This window comes from Pieris brassicae, chromosome 1, assembly GCF_905147105.1.
Source record: "Pieris brassicae chromosome 1, ilPieBrab1.1, whole genome shotgun sequence".
Classification (NCBI taxonomy): domain Eukaryota; kingdom Metazoa; phylum Arthropoda; class Insecta; order Lepidoptera; family Pieridae; genus Pieris; species Pieris brassicae.
Genome location: NC_059665.1, coordinates 19,042,114 through 19,061,167, shown reverse-complemented (window position 1 = coordinate 19,061,167; position 19,054 = coordinate 19,042,114). Strand labels below are relative to the sequence as shown.

At 32.1% G+C, this 19,054-nt stretch overlaps 3 protein-coding genes and 1 non-coding gene across 5 annotated transcripts; 2 read left to right on the top strand and 2 right to left on the bottom strand.

The window, feature by feature from the left end:
• The first annotated feature begins 17 nt into the window (after nt 1–17).
• On the top strand, nt 18–1,655 carry LOC123717673. Its single transcript, XM_045673842.1, has 4 exons — nt 18–320; nt 485–750; nt 988–1,119; nt 1,208–1,655. The coding sequence occupies exons 1-4, from the start codon at nt 203–205 to the stop codon at nt 1,625–1,627; spliced, it is 936 nt and encodes a 311-aa protein (XP_045529798.1). The 5' UTR covers nt 18–202; the 3' UTR covers nt 1,628–1,655.
• Nucleotides 1,656–2,322: 667 nt separating this feature from the next.
• Nucleotides 2,323–13,080, top strand: LOC123717480 (CLK4-associating serine/arginine rich protein). Of its 2 annotated transcripts, none has more exons than XM_045673607.1 (17): nt 2,323–2,596; nt 2,744–2,841; nt 2,943–3,121; nt 3,358–3,519; nt 3,690–3,790; nt 4,601–4,773; nt 5,279–5,445; nt 5,813–5,906; nt 6,221–6,439; nt 7,239–7,289; nt 7,524–7,634; nt 8,145–8,211; nt 8,398–8,470; nt 8,687–8,792; nt 9,168–9,248; nt 11,161–11,322; nt 12,182–13,080. In XM_045673607.1, exons 1-17 carry the CDS (start codon nt 2,498–2,500, stop codon nt 12,273–12,275), a joined length of 2,037 nt encoding a protein of 678 aa, XP_045529563.1. In that variant the 5' UTR covers nt 2,323–2,497; the 3' UTR covers nt 12,276–13,080. The 2 variants fall into 2 exon arrangements, with proteins under 2 accessions (XP_045529563.1, XP_045529477.1); XM_045673521.1 differs by having other exon boundaries at nt 2,324–2,596; nt 12,173–13,080.
• A 1,436-nt stretch (nt 13,081–14,516) lies between these two features.
• Nucleotides 14,517–18,706, bottom strand: LOC123712109 (H2.0-like homeobox protein). The gene is made up of 3 exons (XM_045665069.1): nt 18,484–18,706; nt 15,441–15,649; nt 14,517–14,738 (listed from the first exon to the last, which is right to left on the bottom strand). Exons 1-3 carry the CDS (start codon nt 18,704–18,706, stop codon nt 14,589–14,591), a joined length of 582 nt encoding a protein of 193 aa, XP_045521025.1. The 3' UTR covers nt 14,517–14,588.
• Nucleotides 15,871–16,032, bottom strand: LOC123716629. Its single transcript, XR_006754584.1, has one exon. It is a non-coding gene; the product is annotated as a U1 spliceosomal RNA (small nuclear RNA).
• Nucleotides 18,707–19,054: the final 348 nt, after the last annotated feature.

Sequence of the window (19,054 nt, the reverse complement as noted above, 5' to 3'; positions counted from 1 at the left end):
CAGTGTTTCTGTTTTCAGTTTCACTTCACTGGCTCATAGAGAATTGAGGTAGATAGTTGTGACTCATGACAAATAGACTAATTTGTTTTGATTCTACGAAAGAATTGGCGGTATGGTCGAAAGGTTTAAGATAGTCTGCGCCATGTGCGAAAAAAAACTAACTTTTTGAAAAATCTGACCTCTTTAATACCAAATATCAACAATGACCGACGAATCTGTGCTGGGAACAAAAAGCCGAATTTTGGATTTATTTTCAGACTTGAATGAAGCTGATTTACAAAATATTGAATCATGGATTTCATCTCAGAGTTACAAGAAAGGTATATATATTTAGGTTATTAAGCTTAAATAAATAGACATAAGGGAGAATAAGTATTTTACAAGTAGGTACAGTATCCACAATAGCTTTTATTCTCTTTTATACTTATATACATTGTAATTAATATAATATATATTTAAAGCTTACATATAACATGTGTTTCAGATTTAGAAATAAAAAAGTCTTTACAAAAAAAAGAGAAACAGTTATTTAAAGTAGCAAATAGCTTGAAAAAGATAGTTCCATTTAAAGCTGAAATGGCCTCCGAAGTTATCATTCCACCTATAGTCGGAGATCAAGCTGATTGTACTAAAGAAAATACATGTCATGTTGATGAGTTTCTTTATGATGATAAGGAAGTAGACAAATTAGTTAAATCAGGAAAGTTATCAAGATTTTATTGCACAGATTGCATGTCTAGAGGTATTAATGTAAGTTGTTGGTTTATACCTTGGTTTTAGTAGTATAAATAATGATAAGACATTATTAGTGATTTGAATTCCAATTTTTTAAAATATTATGTTTATTTAGTATAAATATATGTTGTATGATGAAATATAAACAGAACAAACTTCAATAATAACAATAGATGAAATAGTAACACATTATCTTATTCTAAAAATCTTTTGTAATTATGATTATTTAATTATAATTTTGTATAATTACAGGAGCTGATTTTTATTTCACATTCAATGTCCAAACAAGCTCTTATGTATATATTTTATGTACTCTTGCCAAATGATTTAGAGGAGAAGCAAATTTTAGATGTTGGCTCCAGATTGGGAGCAGTTCTTTATGGTGTAAGTCTAAAATATGTATTTAATACATCAAGTATATATTTAATGATTGTCTTATTAATTTAATCATAATCTATTTCTTATTTTGCAGGCTTATTATCTTTCAAATGCATCCTCAATTGTTGGTGTAGAAATGAATAAAGAATGTTGTGAGATTCAAGAAAAAATGGTAAAGAAGTTCACAATGGATCCAAACAAAATAAAAATAGTAAATTCAGATATCTTGGAAAGATGTGATATTGTTCAAAATTCAAATATTATAATAATAAATGTATTAGATTTTTTTGTTGACACAGAAAAACATAAAGAAATGTGGTATTTTTTTAAGAAGTATATTAAGAAGGGAAGTTACTTAGTATCAAATAGAAGTATGGATGAAACTTTGAGTGCTTTGCAGATGTCTGAAGACATGATGGAATGGTTAACAATTTGTAAACCTAATCAACTTGAGCATGAAATTTTTTTTGATGTAGAAGATTATAGTGAATTATTTTTATACACTGTTAATTAAAGTTTTTATCCACAATGATGTTCAAATTATAAATTAAACTAAATGTCATTATATTCTTTTTTTTTTATTCGGACAAAATAGTAGAACACAAAAGAATACAGTAGGTAGGTAAATGTTTAGACTTTTTAAGTAATTTTAATATTCTTAGTGTGGTAGTCTTAATACAGTTTTGACATACTTAAGATATCTCTTTGCTATCTACTATAGTCTTGGGACATCAAGGGAAGTAATTTTTCTGAAACACTGCATTTTATTTTGAAAAGTAAGTATAACTGTATCTAATGACTTTCTAAAAATTACTTGTCTAGTCTTGCAATCTAATCAATTTAAATGTTGAAAAACAACTATAATTTCTTTGATGCCAATCAAGAAAATTGACAAATAATGTTTGTATCAAATTTCCAAAATCGTGTTTGGTCGAAAGAAAACTACGAGTCACTAAAACGAATAGCCAAGTGCATTTTTCTCAAAACTGTTGGTGCAGAGTCTTACCTTAAATCGTAAGGTCAACCGGTAAACTTTGATCTCTGTAAAATTAGAATAATAATTTTCGTAAGTTCTATCATTTTAGTACCCACTCAAAATTAATAAAAATAAAAGTTTAGTCGGTTTAAAAATAGACTAAAGACTTTGCGTCTCTTAGTATAGTAGTTCATCACAGAAGTCAGAACACAACACTGCATTGTCTTTATATCATAGTCTGTGGCCTTCAGCTTAAATTCTTTAAGCAGAAATAATTTTCTCGTTTTGTAATTGTGTTTTGTAAAATCATCATCTGCTTATTTCACTGTAATTTTGTAGCATTCTTTTACAAAAATACGTAATTCCTATATTTTTTTAATTTTAATTTGATTTTAAATAGTTCATAAAATGTGGCACGAAGCACGAAGACAAGAGCGTTTAATTCGCGGCTTAATAGTGGACTATCGACGTAGGGCTGAACGACGAAAAGATTTCTATGAAAAAATAGTAAGCATTTTATATTATAATACTCTTTATCTATTAAGAATTATTTTCATGATAATTTGTAGTAATAACATTTATTGCAAGATTAAAGTAATTTTAAGGATCACACAATAGACAAAAAGTCAAAAACTTAGTATAAAATCGTTTTAGAAAGCAGAGCCAACTCAATTTTTACAACTACATGGAAGGGTGTGTAAGATACATTTGGATCCGGCTGTGGCTGCAGCGGGAGAAGGACCAGCTATCATGTAAGCAATTTTTTTTAATGAAATCACTGCAACCATATTTTATTACTTCAATGGCTTTTTTTTCAATCAATAGAAATTGTACCAAAACATGTATCTTTCAGGATGTCCTGGCAAGGTGACACCAGCAATATGATTGACAGATTTGATGTAAGGGCACACCTTGATTATATGCCAGACATCAAAGTGCCAGACATACCACCAGATGAACTTAGTCAAGAGGAGAGGCAGTGTAACTATGAACGATACAGAATCCTTGCACAAAATACTTTTCTTGGAATAAGTAAGTGGCTGTAATATTTCCCTGGCAATAACATGGTAGGATGTTAGTAGAGGCTACACTTAAAATCTTATATTCTCCAAAATAGAAGCTAAAGTTATTTTATCAAAGCTAAGTTTCAGTAAAACAACCATTGTACTTATATGATTTAACATTTTCTTTTTTTTCCAAATTACCCAATTTGTAAGTTATTGTTATTTTTTACTAATACCACTAAACATTAATTATATAAAATTTAGGTGAAGATAAGTTCCTTCAACAACTAGCAATAGAAGAACAGTTTGGCATCACAATTGAGGAGAAAGAGATGCATAAGGAGCGTTTAAATGAGAAAAAGGGGACAGGTGTAGCAATTGGATACAATTATAATGATCCCGGATCTCAACCATCCTGCTCAAACGGTAGATTCAGCCTTTTTGAAAACAGTGGTGTAACAATAAAACAAAATACAGTGAGATGCCAAATATTTTAGGCTTTCGACAGATGCTCTAGTTACGCCACTGAAAATCAAGGATTCAGAGTAATAGTGTATGTTTTTATGAGTGTTTTATTACACAAAGTAATATTACAGGCCCTGAACTAGCAGAAAGTAAGGATTCTGATGAAGAATCTGATTTAGAGATCATTGATGTTGATCTGAGCATTGATGTCAACAAAATGAAGGCTGCACAGGTAAGCAAATTTTAAATCATTTATATTTATTATTAATATATTTTATACAATGATTAAATCTTTTACGGTTCTTCTTATTTTTCCGTTTTTTTAATTATCTCTTCAAATATATTAAGGCATGTTTGATAAAGAGATCAGCTCAGATTAAATAATATAATATCAGTGAATCATTCTTCATTCTTAGTTAGTGGGCTAGTGTATACTATTGCAAGCATCACATCTTCAACGGATAAATTAAGTTGTAGGTGTACTAATTATAGATTCTTAATATGTATTTAATCCCGCCACTATTCTCTGCTGGATTATCTTAATTTTTTTGATAAAATGTTATTTACAATTTATCACTATTAGTTTGATTATGAGATCTGCTTATTTAGATAATGATACTATTTATTAGTGAATGGCACAGTCATTTTTATTGATCAATATAGAATTGCACTAATATTAGTAGTAGTAGTGAAATCTTAACAAAAATACAGGAAACAGCAAGTTTGAGCTGTTAGAATTAAATACTTCATAAAAAGACACATTTTCGATCATAACTTTCAGGTAAATATTTCTATTTATATGCATGTAAATTATAAAATATGTTGATTCAACAATAATTGTAAATTATAAGTGTATTTTAGTATGAAAAAGGAACCAGTCAAAAACTAGACATTTGATTATATATTTGGAAACCAATGGTATGGTTTCATCTGACTTAATATTGTTATTGTTTTTTTGTTGGTCCTTAAAATAAACGAAAACCTTGAATAGTGGAAGGCAATAAAAATATTTTGTTCTATGGGATATCACTTTTCGCACCAGGCTCACGAGTTAAATGCTGTGGGACCTCAATATGGTATGACTGGATGTGATCTGTTCTCCTTTCTTACTGGTGACGCGGATGAAGCGGAACATCAGAAGCAATTATTGCGAGAAGAGAAGGAAAAAGCGTTGTTCTCTGGTAGAAAAAGTCGCAGGGAAAGACGCGCACATCGGTATGTAGTTTTAGTTTAATATTTTCTATTCATACAAGAGGGTGACGATATTATAATTATAAAGAAAAAATACAAATAATTAACTATAATACGCCCCTTACGTTACGTTAAAGATTTAATAATTAAAACTACCGAACTGATGGAGGAGTGATTCAAGGCACACTAACATACAGATACTTACGCAGAACACACAACATACGAAAAATACAACACATCTATATCAATAACAAGTGTGCATTTAAAGGAAGCATTACAATTATAAAATAGAAAAAAATAATACAACAATTATAAATTTGATATAAATACAAACATCAAATCAAATATGCATTTTTTTTTATTGCAATTGGTTTTTAAATAATTATAATTGATGGGGTTTGTCAAATCGGTGACGTTTGAGATTATATTGAAAATTATTGACCACTGTTGCGTTTGGCGTAGTTACTATTTACATGCTTAGACATCCTTTAGGGGTAAATCTAATTTTCATACGTTTTGGGTATACCAGGGATAAAAGACTGCCTCCATTACCAACAAGTCCACCGAGTTATGCAGCGCCAGCTGAGAAGTCAAAAGAAGCGTCGCCTGCGCGTTCGAATACGCGATCGCCGTCTCCTGAGGTGGAAAATATTGAGTTCATCACCTCGTTTGGGCCTGATGATGAAGATAAAACACGTAAGTTTGAGTATCTTAATACACAAACTTGATCTTGTCAGAAAAAGTAAACAAAGCTCTCAAAAATAATTGTACATAAACGTATTAATTTTATGTAGAAATCCTCGAAAATGCATTTCTTTTTCAAGCATAGACGACTCTATACCCCATACCCCAAACCTTTTCACGTGTTTTGCAGAAAAATTGTTCCATAACCGTATTTAAATATCGAAGCCTTCCTATCCTTTCATGCCAAAATTCATCATGATAAGTGTATTGTTAAAGCGATAAAGATCAGCAAATATATATATTATATTTATACATTTTAAGATTTCGTATATTACTCATTAGCCATTGTTTTCATTGCATTTGAAACGACATTTTACAGCACCCCCACCAAAGCCTCTCTATTCTGAAAAACTAAAGAAGAATCTTAAGAAAAATATGCTCTATTCAGAAATCGTGAGAAAGCGAAGATCCAGGTACGATTTAAAAGGGAGATTGATACGTATTTTTTATAAAATTAAAAAAAAAGATTTTTTTTATAATCTAGAAAAAGTAATTTTAATAGATAATCTAAGTAATATATGAATTAATAATCTTGTAGTTTTTCACCATAATTAAAAAACATCAGCTATATTCCAGCTTAATGAACGTGTTTTTTTTTTAATTTGTTTTTTTTTTTGCAATTACCTACCTTACCTTAGAATTTCTGGTGGGGACCCAGGTCAATAATGTAAATAGCTATTTTGAGTCGGTTTAACTAGCAGTTATGAATATATACATTTTTCAACAGGTCAAGATCCCGCGATAAACCCCGACCTGTAATGGGACCGCGGTTCAGGGACTCGATTTCCCGTTCGAGGTCTAAGTCTTATTCAAGATCCAGGTCTAAGTCCAGGTCCAGATCCAAATCAAGGTCTACTTCTAGGTCCCGATCCAGATCAAGGTCTAATTCGTCTTATCGAAGGTCTAGATCTAGGAGTTACGGAAGACGGTCGCGTAGCCGTTCTAAGTTTGTATTTTATCCTTCGATTACACGTTCCCGTAATTTGTTTTTATTTAAACGCGATTTTTTTACATTATTACAACTTGAGGTTTTCAATAGAGTTTTATTTTTAAATATTTTATTTACCTGAAGCCTATTTTGATAGTATTTGTGTTAGTAACAAACATCAGGTACATATAGTATATATTGTATTGTAATATGTAAGGGCAATTGAGCCGTGTTGGCTTAGTGGCTTCAGCGTGCGATTCTCATCCCTGAGATCGTAGGTTCGATCTCCGGCTGTGCACCAATGGATTTTTTTTGTATGTGCGCATTTAACATTCGAACGGTGAAAGCAACATCGTGAGGAAACCGGCTTGCCTTAGACACCTACTTGCCAGTTCAATTCACAAACGATCATGAAACAGATATAGAAATCTGAGGCCCAGACCTAAAAGGTTGTAGCGCCATTGATTTTTTATTAATATGTAAGGGCGTTCCAGTGTTTCTGCTATCAACATTGTGGATGCGCTATAAAAGATAGACAGTGATCATAACCCCGGGGTTTTGACAGGTTCTGCTCTATCACTCATTTTTAATTGTTGTGGTTGCAAAATAGTTGTCAATCCAGATTCTGTAATTACACAATACAATGCAACTAAAACTATTCGTTGACTATGTGACCCTCCCCCTTAATATTCTCTATTGTCGATTCACTCTTGTAATAGGAGACCGTTTTAAACCTAAAGACGAATCTAATGACGAAATAAAACATGTATAGTCCAAATTGTCAAATTCATGGAAGTCTATATTTTCTTAATTACAGCTACGGTGGAAATGGGAAAAGAAATAGATCCAGGTCGATGTCGTATGAAAGGTAAGGCGTATAGTGTAGGGTTGAGAGAAACCGAAAATGCTCTCGAAAATACATTGTTACCTTGAAACAAAGCACATTGTGACGTTGTATATAAAAATCATTACGAATTTTCCAAAAATATAATTAATCACTGAATACTTTTTTTTCAAATGTTGTAGTTAACAATAGATTTTATTAATCATATTAAAATGGTACTTATTATTATAAAATATACAATTATTATAATGGTAACAGTAAGTGCGAGCCAAAAGCCGTGCCGCGTTACTACGGGCGTCGCAAAGAAGACAAATCTTCGAGTGAACTCTCGCTCGACTCTGACTCCAGCACTTCTGAACATAATTATAAGTAAGTAATTTTGTGTTTGTGTGTGTGTTAATGTATTTTTTCGGCTTTTTTATCGTAAAATTTGATTTAAATAATCCACATAATATATTTGCTTATATTTACGTATGTATCTATATGAATTCGCTGTAGCTAAATCTCGAATTGAGTTAGCGAATTCAGAGTCTTCATTTCATGTATAAGTCCTATTGAAATATCATATGGTTTATTCTCAAAAAATCTAATAAATTTTTAACGTTTTTTATTGTAGAAATCATTGTCATATTTTAAAGGTAATCTGTGTTCGTCATAGTGCTAGCGTGTAATGTACAATACATACTAAGGCATTTAAAGTTAATCGCAAAATCTACCCGGGTGAAGTAAACATGAAACTGTCATCTTAGAACCAATAAGTTACAGAGAGAAGGCCGTTCTTATTCGGATAGCAAAGAAATTGCACTGTTGGGTTAGGCACTTAATATGCATAAGTTTTATATATGAATAAAAAATGTTTATATTTAAATTTCCTTCCAGATCTTCAGTCGGAAATAAATCACAGGCAAACCAGAATCAGTTACGATTAACTGGATCCAGCTCCAAAGTCAGTAAGAATCATTTTATTTATTAACGCTTAGTACCTTTCAGTTTTGTAGACGACGATTTTTAAGGAGAACTATTGATTTTGCTAAGGTAATATTGGTTTTTATGTATATTTTCGGTTTTGTCTCATTTCGTTGACCGTTATCGACTTATATTTTTTAACTAAGCAATGGTCTATATTTTACAGGGAACATCGCGTGAGGCGTTGACAATGAAGGAGCGGCTGAAACGAAAAATGCAAGCGCAGTTATCCAGACAATGTGAGTTTGAATTATGATTATTTTTCATTGTATATATATATATGTATTGGTCTTGTACATATTAATAATAAACTAAATCAATATTTACCATATAATTATTTTTCGGTGGTGGATAAATTTATGGTCTTAAAATATTTTTTTCGTTGAACTTAATTCAAGCCCATTATTCAAGATGACAGACTGTCTTCGTACCATTTTTAATGTTTCCTATTTTAGTGCGTGCCGACAAGCGCCTGGAAGCGGAACGTCTGGAACGGGAGAGCAGGAGGCAGGCACGACGAGATGAAGAGATGCGGGAACTCGCTATCAAGCTACGTAGGAAGTCAGTAATATTAATCCATCGTAATTAATTTCAATGGTGAACCTTTTAACCGGCTTCGAGATATTGGAATTGGTAGATGGTAAACCTAAATAGACTATGGTCTATTATTATGGTATTTAGGTTTCCTAGCTCATGCGCTAAATTTCGTATATATGTGTTGGTTTACAAATTTCTATTAAACAGTCGGAGATGAGCCTCTATTTGATTTGAATTAGACATACACAATAATATTGACAGGTATTTCAAGTGTGAGGTTCTTTGTTTCTAGTGAAAAAAATTAGTTTTATCATTAGATTTAAAAAAAATATACATCGAATTCATACTTCCTATACTCGGTTCTTGAAATCGGTTTAATATATTATTTTTATTTTCCAGACAACGCGAAATGCGACACCAACAAAGTCGTCGATCAAGCGAAGACGATTCCGAAAGAAGTCGAAGTGGCTCATCGCCCAGGTAATATTTTATATGTACAAAAATATTTATTTTTTATTTTAGTAAATTTAACTAAAATCTGGTCTCAGTATCTCTCTCTCTCTATTTGAAATTCAACAGTGCTAATACAATTTATTTCCCGAAGGACACACACATTGCCTCAATAGGAAAATTTTAATATGGTATAATCCATTTAATTTAAAATTTAAAAACCTATTTTTCAAGTTGTATCTTTTATTTAACTGTTTAACAGTTAAATAAAATTTGTGTTGTTAGTAGTAATTTCCACAGACAGTGAGACGAAGTAAAAATATAAATGATACTAGATTTATACACCCTAAACACATACAAATTGTTAAAAGGTCAAATACGGAACAGTAGATTTAGTCAAGATGACTTAACAGTAGCGTATGTAGAAAGTCGAAAACTTAATTTGTATGAAAATGACAGTTCGTGTCGGCAAAGTTTCATACAAATTTAGTTTTCAACTTTCTACATACACTACTGTTAAAGCATCTTGTCTAAGCCCCCTGTAACCTCTTACAGCATATTAACATTGTTGTCCTTTATTCATTCCAAAGGTTCTAAAAAAAACCAAATTCGGTCTCCAAAACCAACCTAGGATTCAGAGCTGATGCGGATATATTTGGTAGTGGACTGATTTTAAAGAAAGTATTTTTTGCCGTAATCAATAAATAAAAATAATATATACAGTCAAAACCGTTTACTGTCGTACATACCGGTTATATTGACCAAAATCAAAGGTCCCGGCTGAATTCTATTGTGTTGGATTCTTAATATCGCTTTTTACGTTCAAATATAATCGAATCGAAGGGGACGTATATCTTAAAAAAGTTAGCTTGTAACAAGTACTATAGTATTATGTATGAGATAACTTCAATAAATAAATATTGTTACGAGCTATATATTGGATTTATTCAAGGGTTTATTTCTTCATAAATCAATGAGGAATTTATGGGCACAAATTAATTGCAGAGATTCACTAATAACAAACAAAAACACAGTCACTAATTACTTCACTTATGCACACTTCACACTGTACTTTATCACTTGTATTCACTTTATTCGCACTTTATCGCTTCGGTGTTCCTCTCGTGTTATCGCATTCCAAACTAAAGGCGACTAGTCGCGTTTCGGCTCGCTTATATATCCCTGGGAATAATTCTAAAAAATATTCGAGAACTTTCTAGGCGGGCTTGCTACTGAGTAGCGATTGCACAATTCTAGAACGTCCGCACTCTTTGTCTCTTTCGCACGTTGCTCCGTCCTTGTCGTACGGCGTTCTAGAGTGCTCAGTCTAGTTTCGAGAAAGTTCTGATCTTCTCTCTCTCTCTCTCTCGTATCATTTCGTCCTTGTCTCACACCTAGAAAGTTTGGTCTAGAATATTCCTTCATCAAAGGGGTATACCTAGGCCTAAAAACGCCTGAAAACGGGTCTCCTGAAAACTGCACCACTCGACTACACATGTTCTGAAACCGACTGAAAAAAGGTTTCAGCTTCCTGAAAACTAGGGTAACATTTTGAAAATTACAATTTTCTAATATGTGATTGACCCTCTCCTGAAACGGTCAGAAATCATATTACAGCCTGCTGAAAAGTCCTCTAAGTAGTGGAAAAATCTAGAAACATTGCAGTCGACCCGTCTTCGTAACAATATTTATAAAGAAAGCCACACAATACTAACTAGTCAACAATTGGTGTTTCTGCTTTTAGATTAATGAATGCACTTCTTTTGATTATCGTTCATGTGAATACATTATAATATTAATCGACGATTCTGTGACCAATTTGTGTTGCAACGTTAAATAAATTTATGTATTTGTTTTGAATAAACTAATAAATAATTCTGAATTTCTGTTTAGTTTCTATGGGCTATAGATATTAATGTGACATATACAATGTTTTTGACAGAAAATCTCCATCGCCAAAAGAACGAAGTAAGTCCAAGAGCAAAACTCCAGAGAAACGCATTCAGGTTTGGGAGTCAGATGAAGTGTCTCCGTACAAGCAGAAGTACCAAGAAGTTGATAGGAGACGCCACGAAGAGGAATACAGACAAAGAAGGGATAATAGGTGTGTATGGAAAAGTTTCGTATATGGTGGTCATAGTCTGTGCTAAGTCTGGTCTAGACTACCAAAGTCTAGCGCTACGGGTATTGAGAAAGAATTTCATCAAAATTGCATACAATAATGTCGAGATTGGTATCTCTATTGGAAGTTTCAGAATACCGACACAGATTTATTTAAATTACAAATTAAATACATAAAATAATAAGTACATAAAGTTAAATATTCAATTTTTAAGGTAAAAAATGTATTACTATTTTTTCTAAATAATTAAAAAAAATAATACCCATTCAACTTTTAACGTAATATTATATATTAAAGATAAACAATTTGTTTAGCCATATATAATATTACCTTCAGAATTTAAAACTAAATAAAAATGAACAAAATCATGGTAACAAATGGACTTTTCATGTTTTTTACGCAATACCGATTGCATTGAAACATGTCTAATGAGAACGCAATTCACTAGACGGCTCTTTGCTTAGCACAAACAACTTTAAGAGAATAATAATAATATTTGTCTATAAAACTTAGTGATCCTTTGGCTTTTTTGATACTAATTCAGTAAAAGCAGTTCACTAAAATACCTGTCTATAAATAATTATTTTATTGCGATAATATCATATAATTTCCAAGGGACTTTATATGATATTATCGTACTAAAATTATTATTTTACCAGCGTTTTTAACAGTCAGTATTGGACTGTCACAAAGATTTTGTCACCGGCTTATAACTGGGCTTTTAAGTGGTTATTTTTAATGAAGTAGGATTTTTTTCAAATCGGAGGTGCATTTTCAATTTACCAATAAATTATTTCTGGCATAACAGATACTAAACTTTTAACGATTGTAGGATTTTCAGAGGCCGCAAAGATTACAGAGGACCACGAAATGAAGATGGACCTTCGGGAAGAGATGACTCAGATGGGAGAAAAGTGAAGTTGGTGGACTATTGAACTAACACGTATAGGTGAACGCACGTATACGTTGATATTACTTTTTCTTGTAAATATAATTGTGAAATGTATAACTCATAATAAGTTAAGACATTTAAGAAAATGGTACCATTGCGTTTTATTAAACATAAAAAAATACGACTTAAAATACATACATGAATGAAAACACATTGCATATCTGTACTGGGTGAAAAAGGGTTAATGTCAAAATGTGATTAATACGTTATTTAGTAAAAAGCAAAAGGATTTCTTAAAAAAATTCGGCCATAATCATAAGAACAAATAAACGATTTTAAATTTTTACATGCAACCTCGCATCATTTGATTTTTTTGTTGAAATTGTGATGTATCTAATCAGACTTTGTATGCATTAACCTGATACTTTTGTAAGGTACTGTTAATTATATGTATACACGGCAGCGTGGACACTACCCTAGTAAAAGTACTAACTAGCCTCAAATACCTATTACGTATTCTTTTACGTAGCGATTCTCCTTGTTGCTTTGAAAAAAGTATTTGTGGTAATATTTGACTGTTTGAGGCTAAAACAAACATACAAGGTGTTCAAAGGATTAAAATTCTCTGCAACTTGGGTTCATTTAAGTATCGAAAGATTTCGAAAAATGCTCTATATATTTCTAGCTAAATTAATTTGATATTTAATTATATAGTTTAAATACTCCCTTCTCTACGTAAAATTGTCAATATTTGTGTAAATATATGAAAACATATAAAGCTGATCAAATGTGTGGCTGCCGCCAACATACATGATATATTTGTCAATTATGAAATACATTTTAAGGAGTTATAAGTTGTTTTAATAATTAGTAAGTATAAAAATAATATCCTTATAAGTTAAATATATATTAGTAATAATAATAAATATTAAAATTATTAATTCTTCCTTGTTCTTGTCGGATTTTTAATCTCCAAACTCACATTGTTCGGCTTAATTCTCCCTACGTAGGGACATTGCGTCACTATGCGTATTTTACCAAGTGTAGTACAGAAAGTTCTGAAAAACTGTGGACTAATCCCTGCTGCCTTGTTTCTTTAACGCACTGGAAAAATTCCAGGTTTCATCCGCACCTCCTGGATGAAAGCCTTACAGTTCTTTTTGCGAACTGGTGAGCTGTGGAATCTGCTTCCGGTGCAGGTATTTCCTGGAACATACGACCTCGAAATTATTAGTAAAAGGGCATACTCTCTAAGTCCAGCAACATGTGCGACCATGGCAAGCGGCAGCTGCCTTTTATGTGTGTTCCATAGGCTCGTTTTTCCCCCTAACATAAATACATATATGTAAATACTTTACATAAATGTAATATTGTAAATAAACCGTTAAAAGCAAGTCTGCTTTTTTATATAATACCTACAATGTGACGCAAACATTTTAGTTTAGCGACTGAAGTAGGCAGAAATGTAAAACTCCTCCAGTATTAGAATCAAATTCTAAAGATTATTCCCCTTATTCATAATAAGTAGTGATAAACAGTAATTTCACTCTTTAAATTAAATTACTATTTTACTAATTTTGCTTACGCTGTGATATAGATTACTTTGCTATGAATACGGTAAGTATATAGATAGCTTGGTACCGGAAAAACTTAAAAAGAAGTACTTACCAAGCGTCTGATATAAAATATTAGAGAATAAATATCTTCTCTGTTTTAACAAATCGTACATATCTTAACAGCTGCAAATGTTGCCTAAGAAAATTGAATTATCGTATTAACGTCTTTTTCGGTCTTTGCATTCAACTATGACTAAGAAAATAACTTAAATTTAAACTTGTAAAACCTCACGCTGCAAAAGAGGTCTGACTGGCCTATTAAAAGGAACTCACTTCCCGATAATAAATTCTACAATTATGTTATTTCGGTGGCTAAAATGATAATGCCCGCTATATTGACCTGTTTTATATAAGTTTGTATTGTTGTATTTTATTCAGTGTATCGTTAATTTAAATGTAGTTTTTTACGGAATAATATACATCTATTTATACATTTAAACGTAACTTATTCTTAATCTAGAACCTCATAAACATTCAATTTAACAACAGTTTATTTAGATGCACATAGATCAGCTTAAATTTTATTATAATTCACAAAAATATGATATACTGTATGAAAAAATAAAACATTGTATCACAATTAAATATATTATATTATATTACTAATTAAAAGTTATTTGACATTGCATTTGAAAATAGTTTATATACAATAGAATTTAAATAGAAGTCCGCAAATTCACATATTAATATAGTAATTAGTGTGTAGGCAGTTACAGACACAGACTAGTATAAAAATCTTCCTAATCACTAAGAGTATCTACATCAATATCTTCATTGTCTTCCTGAGCTGTGGAATCTGGATTTCGCCCGCTGCCCACAGAGTTAAGGCCAGCACGACCTTCTTTCGTATGTCGCCATTTCATACGCCGGTTTTGAAACCATACTTTTACCTGCAACGAGTAGTGTTAGGTATTTATGATTTACGAAGACGAGGAATATAGACAGTAAGATACAACAGCGAAAAAGTTAAAATGGCAAGTAAATATTATAAGAATGTGTCGTAGTTTTTATTAAAATATAGATATGTTTTAAAGATTTAGACATTAACCAGAACGGTTTTTTTTATTTATTGCATTTTATTTTCTGGGAGCCCATAACTATAGCTTACGCTTTTCCGAAAACCCTTGAAATTCCATCTCATAACTCCTCCTTTCTTGGCGATTCCTTTAAGGTCTCCGCAGTTAGGCTATAGAATTCACTTCCCGTCTTTATTCGCTTAGCTCCTTCTTTACCTTCCTTTAAATTTCTTCTTTACAAACATTACCTGTCCACATCGTATACCTAACTTTCTTACTAACTACTAACTGACGTGAGACTTGATAATATGTGTCTTTTTACTTTCTATCTTTAATGTATCTTTAATATTTCTTTCCTGTTTAGTTTTAATAACTGTGTAGTACATGTATTTTTGCACTACTTGCCTATCTTATTTAATACATTTCTTTTTTCTTTACTCACAGTGGTTGCCTAGAAGAGATCGCTCGTAAGCGATAAGGCCGCCAGTTGCCCTCCTTTTGATTTAATTATGTTAATTTTGATTCTTATTTTGTAGTGTAACGAAGTGTAAATAAATAAATAAATTCTTCCACTACCTGAGCATCAGTTAATCCAAGTGTAGCTGCTAACTGTCGCCTATCTGGCTTTGTTATATATTTTTGTATTTGAAATCTTCTCTCAAGTCCTTTTCTCTGAAGATTGCTGAAGACAGCGCGTGACCATGATCGTTTTCTTTTGCCCGAGGAGGTGACGTCACATCGGGGTGTAGAGGAATGTGGAGGCGAAGGAAGTGGTAACCGGTAAACTAGAAAAATACATATATTTCTTATTCCGTAACAGTCTCAACAATACAATAGATAGGTTAGGTTAGACTATGACTGTTTTACTAATTGTTAACTTGATAACAAAAAATCAATTGTGATTTTTGTGTGATATGAGTACTTGAATACAGGACACCTAATGGGCAATGGCTATTGAAATGGCCTATTTATAACAATGTTTACCAACTTTATTATTATTTTATATGGGGGACGGCGCGTACGCAGTCCCCACTACCAAAAATTACGCGTCCGAGTTATCCACATTAGGGATAATCGCAGAGGTCAACTCATTCGCAGTGCAATGAATAAGTCTCGCTCTGGGGGAACCGCCTTATTGATCACGGTGTCTCCTACGCCAGGTAAGTATGATTTTCTCAGACCACTGAGAGTATATATGTCACAGCTCAAATATTTTAATAGCGCGATTTAAAAACAAGAGCATTGCACACAGCGCCATCTAATGGCACCAACTTGCAACTAAATATATACAAGCATTTTTGATATTCGTAGATTAGTAACCGATCAAGGCCCGTCCCTTAATCGGTTTTTTTAAAGTTTCGGTTGTGTAAAAACCGATGAAATAATATTTGTAAAATCATATTGGCTGCGAAGAAGCAGTCACTTATTAAAATATTATAAATTAGGATTTAAATACTGTATAGTACTCCTTATGATAATAATGGTCTGAACGTATGAAACAAAGCATTTCATTCGGTAAAAAATAGATAGTATTTATTACATTTAAAAGCAAAGTTTTTGAAAAGAAAATAAACTTTTGTCGGATTAAAACTCAGTGCCAGTTTTTAAAAGTAATTATCATAATCTATTGCGCTTAACTTAGATTACATAACAAACATAACCACGGCTCCAGCTGTAGGGAAAATTGTATTACAGCCAGTGACTTCCCTGTTACCTGTAGGTTACTCATATACAATTACAATAAAATTTCTAATAATGTAAAATATGTTACAAACAGTATACGCATATTAATCTTTAAAAAGTGTACTTTTATAAGTTAAGTTTGTACTGGGTTTTGTTTTTGGAATATAAATTTTAAAGAAGGTGATTCTTAAAGGTAATTAAATAAAGGTAAGCTAACTAGCGGTCTTCTTTTTTCTAGCAGTGTTTGTTCTAATGTCTTATTTTTGGGTATTGCCTGTTTTTATTTATTTATTAATTTCGTTCATTTCAACATAATATACAAAAACAAATAATACATACAGCATAGAGTACATAGTATTTACAAAGAGGTTCAAACATTTACAAATACTTAATCTGGCTGTAATTTGTGATGGTATAAAAGTGAGGGTATATACGTGAAGGTGTGTGTGTGTTTGGGGCATACTTGATACTCATTTTACCATATTCCGCGATAGGCTAAACAAGTCAAGGCTTAAATATTGGTCGTTAAATGTCCGGGCTGCGCGATACAAAACCGAGATTTTTTCGTAGTTAGTGTTGATGTGAGGAACATGAAACAAAGTACAACTACGAGTCTTGTAGACAGGAACATGGAAGGGCAATTTTTCTAGATGTGAGCTATGCACGAATTTTATTTAAAATGATGTCATATAAGTAGTAGCAATAAATCGTATTGTTTTCTGAAGTCTCACTTTTAAAATGATCACACGCGTCTTTATAGGTGTTAAACTTATAGGAGATAACATTTTATAAAGTCGTTTTGGGTCTTTTCTATTTTATCTTTTTGTACTAGGTGACCAAAACGGGCAACCATATTCGAGAACACTTCTTACAAAACCAAGCGGCTTTGTCAACTTGTCCCAATATGGTTAGTATACGTCATTTTATAGCCTAGCCCTATACCTAAGTCACAATCACAATATAATTCTTAATATATATATATAGCCATAACATAAGTTAATATTTTTTTCTACAGAATATTATTTTAATACATTTTGAAGTATCAACCGATATTCGATTTTGTCTATAATAATTAGGTACAAAGGCCAGCACTGCCAACTACAAACGCCTGTCTACGATTTGATTACGATTACGATATATGTTTTTGTGTGTGTAATTAGTGCATCTCTGCGATTAATTTGTGCCCATAAACTCCTCATTGATTTTTCAAGAAATAAACCTTTGAAGAAATCTACGGCATTTTCTATCCGATCCCCTAGCTCGTAACAATATGAACAGAATCACCGATGGTCACCACGTATTCCTAAGAGTTGGAGTTTATGTTATAGGATCGTGTGATCTACTCTATCGAAAGCTTTCTCGAAATCTGTGGAAATCTGTGCACCACTATCCATTGTTTGTAGGATGTAGTTCGTGAACGGTTAACTATTTTATTGTAGAACGGCTATTAATAAAACCATGCTGGTTATCTGGAAATAAATTATTTATTATTGTGTAGATGGCTTTATAAATTATCTTTTCAAATACATTACTAAAAATGTTAAGTTATCAAAATTGGGCGATAGTTTTGAGTAAGAGCGTGATTCGCAGAAGCTTTTTCCAAGTAATGAGGATCGTTAATTAGTGAATTGTTTTACTTATTTATATCCGTAGATTGTTTAACTAGAACATCGTTTTGTTTTAAGTTACCGGCTAACGGTGGACAAGGATATAACGTTCAAGTTATTTATAAAATATTAACAAATTTTTAATACTTTGGATTATTTTATTGGGTAAAACAGTAAGATTTCACCATTTAAAATAGAGATTAATCATATTTTAAACCTTGTATGTTACCCAATAAAATGTATATTTATAAACTGGTTTAATGTGTTAAGTTATTAGTAATATTTTGTCCTTTGTTGTCAAGATAAAAAAAAACAAATACAAAACGCACCTGAAGTCGGTCTTAAAGCTGGATGCAAGTGTGCATATGGTAGGGGCAATTGCAGTTGAAGCAACGGCTCGTCTCTGCAACACCTGTATAGGGCCGCTACACATCCTGAACACGGAGGCTCTTGCGGCCTCGCCTCTGGCACTTGGGTACTTTCATTATTCCCTAATATACTATCAACACTAAACTTTAACTTCGTCGACTGTTCACTATTCAGCGACGTCATGTCACTTCCTCGCGCGAGTTACAGGAAAACTGAGAAGCTCCGCGTAGCTTTCGTCGCAAGCGCATATTCTGGGCGTGGCCTATTAAACCGAGCGCCATGATTGGTCGTTTACAAATGGGCGTGGCTATTCATGAAGTGACTGATGTTACAAACAGTTGTTTACAGTAAAGTGGCTCTTTTATGTGTTTTATATGGGCTCTGCAGGCATTTAATTTTATTACTTCGTTAAGTTTGCACCATTTGTCTGAAAGTTGCTGCCAAACACAACTTATCTACGCCATATGAAGGTAGAAACATACAAATTCTTTACCTTGCATACAATCATTGATAATAGGTAAATTAGATTTA